This window comes from Motacilla alba, chromosome 1 (genome assembly GCF_015832195.1).
Source record: "Motacilla alba alba isolate MOTALB_02 chromosome 1, Motacilla_alba_V1.0_pri, whole genome shotgun sequence".
In the NCBI taxonomy this organism is placed as follows: domain Eukaryota; kingdom Metazoa; phylum Chordata; class Aves; order Passeriformes; family Motacillidae; genus Motacilla; species Motacilla alba.
In genome coordinates this window covers 24,772,864-24,781,392 of record NC_052016.1, presented here as the reverse complement: position 1 = coordinate 24,781,392, position 8,529 = coordinate 24,772,864, and the positions used below count along the sequence as shown (strand labels likewise).

Below are 8,529 nucleotides of genomic sequence, written 5' to 3'. Positions count from 1 at the left end.
AATTGAATAAGTTGAAGTCTGGAGGGGAAAACAAATATCCCTATTTCTGGGAACACTGCAGCTACATCACTTTGTCCTCACTAAATTTGTGCTTCTTCCCTGTGGTTTGTTCTCACGTCATTGTGAACCTCTTCTCAATATAATATTTTTATTTCACATCCAAAACAAACCAAGAGAAAAACCAGAAAACACAGCACATAGTCGGAAAGAAGAAAAAAATAATGCACAGGTGGTCACTGGAGAAGGCTGTTGAGTTGCCATCATGCTAGGTTTCCAAAAACCCCACAGGACATGGTCCTGAGCAGTCTGACCCTGCTTTGAGCAAGAGGGTTGGACCAGATAATCTCCAGAGCTTCCTGCCAACCTCAGTGACGTGTGGGCACAAAGAACTGTCCCAGCTCTTTGCTGTATGCAGGTGTTGGGCAGGATCCTTAACAGTAAAAACCTGTGCAGAGAGACTTCTAGAGCCTTTGGCTGGCTTCTGGTAGAGCCTGACATGAAGGAAGTCACAAAGTACTGGAGATCTATAATCCTCTGGGACAGTTCTGGCTAAGAGCTGTAACAAGCTGATTTATTTTTTTACCATAAAAGACAATTTCTGAACAATGTTTGCTCTAATGAGTAATACATCAGGTTCTTACAAGTAAGGATTGAAGTTTGGTAAAAGTGTCATCAAAAGGATTCTAGGTAGTTTGGGCATTCAAGTGACAGAATTAAATAATCTTGGTTCCTTCCTTCCAAGCCAAACCATTCTATGGAGTCTAAAACCCCTATGTAATCCATAAGAGACTGGTTGATATGCCTACCACTCTCTGAAGGGTTCATTAATAGCCCAAAAAGCCCATGGTCATAATCACCCACTCCCAGTTGGGTGACAAGAGTAGCTTTTCTAAATCTATTTAATAACAGCTACAGAAAACAGCATCACCAGGATCACAGCAAATTTCAAATTTGGTAAAAACCTTACTGAGCTGGAAAGCTAATGAAAACACCAAGAAACAAAAAAAAAAACCAAAAAAACCCAAAAAAAACCCACCCCAACCAAAAAATAACCAACCAAAAAAAAAAACCCAACAAACAAACAAGAAACAACAAAACCACAAACTAACAAAAGAAAACCAAACCCAAAACAAAACACAAAAAACTCCCAGGTTTTTTTGAAGAGGCCAAAGATTGAGCAAAACTAAAATCATAGGAAGTTTTAAGTAGGACCAGGTCTGGAGTATTGGACATTTCTAACAGTTATCACAGAATCACAAAATGATTTGAGCTGGAAAGGACCTTATAAATCATCCTGTTTCAATCCATTGCTGTGGGGGCAGTCCTGAGCTTCAAAAATTATATAAGACGATTTGATTACTCTTCAGTCCACAGTGCTTGAAAATTTCTTAATATCTTTTCTGTACCAAATAATTCAAAGGCCCTTTTCTCTAGCATTAATGAGCAAGTTCCCAGGTACTGATTCTCCTATTTTAACATTTCAGCAATTTTTCCCCAAAGTACAGTGAAACCACCACCCCTCCAAACCCATCCAAGATGATCAACTATCTCTGCATGCCAGTCATAGCTCTACATGCCTCAAGGTACCACCAAGTTCTCCTTTTTTTTTCACAGTTTAAATCCTTAGCATACTAATGCAACACTCAATTGCCAGTATCTGAGACATAAGGCCACTAGATTTCAAACTGCAGCATCTGTGCTGACTGCAGAGAAAACTCTGCAAATGATAGAAAATACTATACCCCTTGTCAATCCCAGTTAACTATCCTCAATCTTGTGACTGATTTTTTTTCCAGTTTTTTTTTTTTTTTTTTTCCCCTGTCAGAATGTCAAGGCCCTGGCACAGGTTGCCCAGAGAAGCTGTGGCTGCCCCATCCCTGGAAGCATTCAAGGCCAGGCTGGACAGGACTTGGAGCAACCTAGTGGAAGGTGTCCCTGCCCATGTCTGGAGGTTTGAACTGGATGAGTTTTAAGGTCCATTCCAATCCAAATAATTTGATGATCACACTCTGCCTCTATACCAGACTGAAATGCCCCAACAACAATTTCTTCTTGCAAAAGAACCCACAAATACACCTCAAGGTACCTCTTCCCTACCTTTCTCTTTGATTAGCTGTGTTAAGCTCTAAATTTATCATAAGGTGTTTTTGCTGAAAGAAAACAGATTCAAAGATTCTCAGGACAAACTTTGAGTGGGGGAAAAAACTCAGTCCCACAGTTTGGATGGATACAATGCACAGGCTGTTAGTAAACATTCTTCATGGTTTACGTCAAAACTTAGGGAAAGGAGCCAACCATAGACACACAGGTGCTAAACATACTTTTTTTCCAATACAGGCAAACCCCAAAGCAGTATTTTTCTACTTCATTATCCTAAATTATGATCAGTTTTCTCTAGATTCAATGTTGCCAAGCTGAAATCATCTGCCTTTGTGGGGATGCACAACCACCTTCACCTGTGAAATCATTAGACTTCAGGAACTATTTCTGCATTAGAAACAAAAGCATATAGTCTTAATTCAAATTTTTTAAATTTTTAGAGGGTTTTAGATAGGTGGTTTTGATTGTTGGTTTGGTTTGGTTTTTTTTTTTTTAATCCTATTGATTTAGTCATTTATTCTCTTCAAAGGGCCCTAAGGGCCCTTTTTCTATTTTGCCCTGAATTTCAAAAAGCTCAGAGCTTTGTTTTGTAAGTCAGAGAAACATTGAGACTGAAAATACAGTCAGTCACCACAATAGTTTAACCTTTCCAGAAAACATGCAGTGTTCTGTGATTCCCTGCATTTTTAAAGGACACATAAATTCCCCTAGTTTCAGTACTTCCTCTAACTTCAGTTCACTTTCTTAGCATCCTTTTTTGAAAATTCATGTGTGTTGCTGCAGCACCAGAGCATGTTCATTTAACTGCTGAATTCAAAGCAACTCATTAATGCCATTTCACTTGCTCTGCAATTTATCCAGTTTTCTGATAGGATACAAGCCTATTGCCTGCTAATTCCCAGTACCAAAAATTATCACCACCATACCCTCTCCTTCTTCCATTCCAAGAAAGGACATCTAATTAATTTCAGGAATGAAGATGCACCTTATGAGGGACATGGGATATGTAAATATTGTTTTACATACTGATGCTTTATTTTTAGCAGTTTGATGATATTTATAGGGCTGTGAGAAGTGAGTACATGGCTGCAGGGGGATGAAGTATCGCAAGGCTAGGTAGGAAAAAAGCTGCACATCTGCCAGACAGCACAAAAGAACAGGTAGTGATGCCTGGAGTTCATGTAAAAGAAGAGAAGTCCAAATGCTCCAAGCACCTTATTTTACTGTCATTATAAAAAATCATGTTAAAAAAAAAGCCAACTGTATCTACTCTACATTTTAGCTCATCTTGTCTATTTCTTATTTGTAAAGGTATTCATTTGATGAAGTGCTGAAACACACAAATTCAAGAAAAGAATCTGAAGAAAAACAAATTGAAATTTGGGAAAGCAGCAAGAGAAGAATGTCAAGAATGAACACACTGATTACCAAAGTTCCTCCTTCTAAATTTCTCACATCACCCCCAGACATCCCCACCATGTGCTTCAACTTGCCATCCTTAAATCAATCCCTTCTCACAGAAACATGAAAAGCTTTCTGATGTTAAACAATTTGCTGTCTTCAACTAACTGTCAAATAGTCCACTGTAGTTGTCCATACCTTTGCTCCAGTCATCACTAAAGAGGCAAACAAAAGTCTTACAAAAAGCATCAGAATAAACTGGACCAGAACTCGACAATATAGTGAATCCATTAGGTGTTGAATTCACCTTACACTATTTCTTGGTATCTATTTTTGGCTTGGGGGAACATATACCTTCACCTAAAACTAAAACTGTAACTTAGGGCAATGTTCTTAGTCATAAGTGCTTAAGAAAAGTCTTGCTCTCTCTTATATTCTCATGGCCTTCCAGTCCTACATATAACAGGGACACTCAAATCACTGCAAGAGCCCAGATGACAATGAAAATTTGATACAAGCCAGAAGAACTGTGTGTGTCACCTGCTTTGGACCCTTCACAACTGGGTATGGAAATACAGACCATTTCTGATGCTGACTTATACAAAGCACAACAGACTGTCCACTGCCAATAACATCAGTATCAAGCCTCTTTTTGTCATCCTGTAGCAATGTGGAACTTTTACAACTTAGAGCATAACTTCTTCCCTTTTGTTGTTTGCTGTGGTTTCATTAAAACAGGAGTAAAATCTCCCAAGTAGTTATCAAAACCTTAACTACCTAAAATGACATACTGGCAGGGTTATTATTTAACTAAAGAAAGAAATGTGGAATGTTTCATTTATAACATATTATTCTCTTCAATCCTGAGCAGTATGGACATCAGAATCGAAACCAATACTTATTTCAATACAAAGGTAACACAAAATTCATTAGTTTCATAACCCACTATTTCAGTATTCGCATGTCAAATTTATCAGGACATTTCTCCACAATTACATTCTACACTATTTTAGAACTAAAGTTGATGGAAAAAGAAGACAGAAGGAAAAAAGAAGTAGATTAAGATCCCAGTGACTTAAGTTAATAGGACAACTGACGTTAGCGAAAACCAAGAGCCCCCTCTAGGGGTTACTGCAAGCTCTAACATAGGTGGATTCAGAATAGGTTAGATAATGGCTTTTAGGGTCTGTATATTTCAAGTTTGAGTTAATTGGAATTGGAATTCCAATTGGAATTTAACCTTAACTACAATATCAACAGAAAAATGACGGTTTAAAAAGAAAAGACTGATGCAAAAAGCTGTATTAGACTTTGGATGAAATCTACTTACAGTACTTCAGCACCAAAACGTGGGCGGTTAGGCTTACCCATTTATATACAATTAAATGATGTCAAAGTCATAAAATGCTTAGTTATTTATAATGAAATCTATACAAAACAGTTAAAAACATGGTTTTATATACATTTTGACCAAAAAAAAAAGTATTGTCGCAATTACCAGAATGTATTAAAACTGGTTCTCTTGTCCCATCTGAACCCAAACCGCTCTCTGTGACTTGTAACTACCACAAAACCCCAATGTATTGCTTCAACAAGCCAAGGCATAAGGCTAATTTTGGAAACCCACCACTGTGTACCCATTTAAGCTTTTAAACTTCCCAAATGGTCAATTTTAAAAACAGCATGTAAGAGTAAAATATAGATCTTTAGAAGTCTTAGCTCACTTCTAAATTCTCAAGTCCAACTTGGAAAGATGTTGAACTATTTATCCCCAATTTTGAAAAACTGATTAACAGCAAAATGCACCTCCTTCTCCCTGGTTTGTACTAGAATTAATACAACTGCCTAATTAATACACAGGAACGTTTTTCAACAACTTGTCTCACTTTAAATTTTGTATTTAAATAAATAATCAAAGGTTAACTAGAGTAGATGAGCATTTTGCATGCTTATGGCAGAAAGAAATGCCTCATCTACTATTACTCTACTTCTTGTAAAGCATGAAAACAAAACTCCACTAGCAAATCCACTTTGCTACCAATTGGCGGTTTTGCTTATTTCCAAACATTCACCAACAAGAATTTAAAAAAAATATTTTAAGCTTCTGAAAAAAAATTTTAAGTGAGCATGAGTGCTAGAAAGCCAACCAATTCCAAAATTCCTGAGGCTTTTCCAGCACTGTCAGAGACATTTTTTCTCTCACATGCTATTTGAAAATAAAAATATTTATTAAATGTTTTCCTTTTTTAATGGTGTTTTGCTCAACAGCTAAAAAGACACAGCAAAATAATGATCCCTTTTCACTTAAAGCTGTTTCAGTATCTGGGCAAGGGCTTCAATAGCACAAGCCAGAGAATTCATTACAGATTTGTTTTTGAACAGGAGTACATTCCACTGTCACAGGTTTACTAAATCTTGGTACCTACACAGGTCTCTTTTTTTTTTTTTTCCAAAACAGTTTTTAAGATTCAGCTTTTGCAATACTGTCTTGTTAAAACCTACTGATGCTTCAAGAGTCCAATGAACAATTCTAATAGGCAAAGTGCTCTAAGACATCACAATAGAAGGACATCTTGGATGCTCAAAATTCCAAGATATTTTAAAGTACACTCCAGTGTCTCTATTCCTTAGGAGTGTTCAACAGAACTCTGAGAGGGGCTGGGCTCAGTGCCATCCTCAGTGCTACTGTCCACATCTTGCTCCATTGCTGTCTCCTCATCATCGAGGCGCTGACTGGTGAAGTTGTTGAGCTCCAGGAGCCCGCTGGGTTCCACCACCACATTGGAGCTGGAGTGACAAGGGATGGGATAGTGAGGGATAGTCTGAAAGAAAGAAAATATTTAAGTTTAATGAACAATATTGAAGGTAAAGACATCTGTGCAAGCACAGATTTGTGGAAAAGGGACTATTTGGTTTCCAAGGGCAATTTTCCCTAACTGAGGCTTCAAAGCAGCCTTTTATTGGATTGGGTTTTGAAAGGTAAAATTTGAATAATCTTGCTCTCCAGGCCTTTGATCCTCCCTAAAGGCCTGTGACAGCAAAACCAACTCCCATCATCCACCGTTCTGCAAACCCAAAGCAGAGATAATATCTTCTTCAGCCTGATCTTTTTTAGACAAGAAGTGGTGACAAAAAATAACCTGAGTAAAAATGACTCACAAGGGCCATCGAGTCCAACTCCTGGCCCTGCACAGGACAACACCAAGAATCCCACCAGGCAGTGCATTGTCCAAGCACTCTAGGAGGATTATGTTTTTTGTGTACAACAGAGCTCAAGCTCTGGTCCTCCTGAGAGCTGCAGCTCAGAGGCTGAGGAAACACAATTGCTATTTATTTCTAAGATTATTATTATTATGGTTATTATGTTATTTACTTTTACTTGTACTTTCATAGATTAAAAAGCTAAATCTCTGACTTTATACAACTGAAATTCTGGGCATTATTTGACTTTTGAAACAGCTCATAGCATGCCACAATGATAAATAGCACCAATTCTCAAAAGATACAGGTTTGAAGTAAAACAGAAATCTATCTTTGTCTATATAAGAAGGACTAGAAATGAATATAGAACTGGTAATTTCTACAAAAAAGAAGTTAGCTCCAGTAAAGACTTCACAAAGTATAATGAAAAATTTCTGTACACAAATTGTTTCCCACATCATTAGTATTTTCACTGTAACACAAGCATGATACATATTAAAACAATTTCAATCCACACTACCATTTGTGTGAACATATAACATGCCAACGTGTCTACAAAGATTCACATTATACCACTTGAAATACTTATATACCTTCTCAGTTGACATTCTGACAACTTATTACAACATAAACCATCATATTTAAGGCAGGAGAATCAATGAAAATATCAAGCATAGCAGTTAGAAAACGATTCAAAGCATTTAGGCTAAAGATCAATAGTAATTTTATCTCAGAAGTGGTCTTACCCTAAGTGAAGTTAAAAAACTTTCTTCTGATTTCAGACCTTATTTGCTGAACCTTTCCAGTAAGCAAACCCTACAATGTCATTAATTTTACACTCAGAAGCAACTTTAATAGATAATATAAAAGATTCTAGAACATAACTCCATACTAAGAGTTGAAGCAGTTTTAAGCATTGCAAATTAAAGTACTTTGTAAAATGAGATGAGTTTGGTTATTTTCTTAACAGAAGAAGGAAGATACTGAGGACAGAGTGAATGATACACAGTACTAGACAAACCTGAGCCCAATTAAGAATTACACCTCACTGTAGCAACTGATTACAAGCTAAGAGTAGAAACAGAACCAAAACCTGGGGAATAAACCCATAAGTACTCAAACATCATTCGATGACTATCATTGCATCAGACATGTGTTTGCTGTGCTCAGTCTTTGCCTTATTTGCTCAGTCTTCTCTTACCTGGACAACAAATTCTGATGAGCTCTCTTCAGCTTTCTTTTGTGATATATTCTGAATGTGTATAAACTGGTTTGTTGTAGGTATTCCTCGTGCATCGAGTTTCCTCTCTGTTAAAGTAGGACCAACAGCAGGAGGACTTGAGCCGGATTCTGTATGTGTCTGTTGCTGGGGGATGGAAGGTGCCGTCATCCCTACTGCAGCCACCCTCGGGCCCTGGGTACAAGGTGACGACTCTGCTTCACTAGCAGGTTTACTAGTGGACGTGGCCTTGTTTGGGGGATCCACTATCGTATGTTCTATGTTTGCATCAATCTGAGCTTCCACCATAGACACTCTCAATATATCTGCTACTGATGTCTCCGTGGATGCCTGCATGGGAAATAGGCTGGTAACCAGCAATGCCAGTTTGGGCACAGAACTGCCACCTGCTACCTTTGAAACAAAAGGAGGATCATGCCCCTCAAAAGTTATCTCTGTAACAGTGGATCCTTGCATTACAGTTAGATGTTGCACCCGAAAATCAAATTTTTGTTGTGCATATTACAGTTAATATATTTTTTATTGAAATCCTCATCAATATTTCCAAGGACAGAATGGCAAAACAACATACTTGCTATTAGGAAGAC

General features: G+C 37.6%; 1 protein-coding gene across 13 annotated transcripts in view; it reads right to left on the bottom strand.

Annotated features, from left to right (window-relative positions):
• Positions 1-4,801: 4,801 nt before the first annotated feature.
• Positions 4,802-8,529, bottom strand: part of EMSY (EMSY transcriptional repressor, BRCA2 interacting) — a 41,589-nt gene continuing 37,861 nt past the window's right edge. For 11 of the 13 annotated variants that reach the window (XM_038134592.1, XM_038134562.1, XM_038134527.1 and 8 more), the window contains 2 exons: positions 7,904-8,272; positions 4,802-6,323 (listed from right to left, as the gene is read on the bottom strand). In XM_038134592.1, the coding sequence (XP_037990520.1) occupies positions 6,129-6,323; positions 7,904-8,272 (564 nt within the window). In that variant the 3' untranslated portion in view covers positions 4,802-6,128. The remainder of the gene's footprint in view (positions 6,324-7,903; positions 8,273-8,529) is intronic. The other 2 variants (XM_038134620.1, XM_038134641.1) reach the window with 1 other exon arrangement.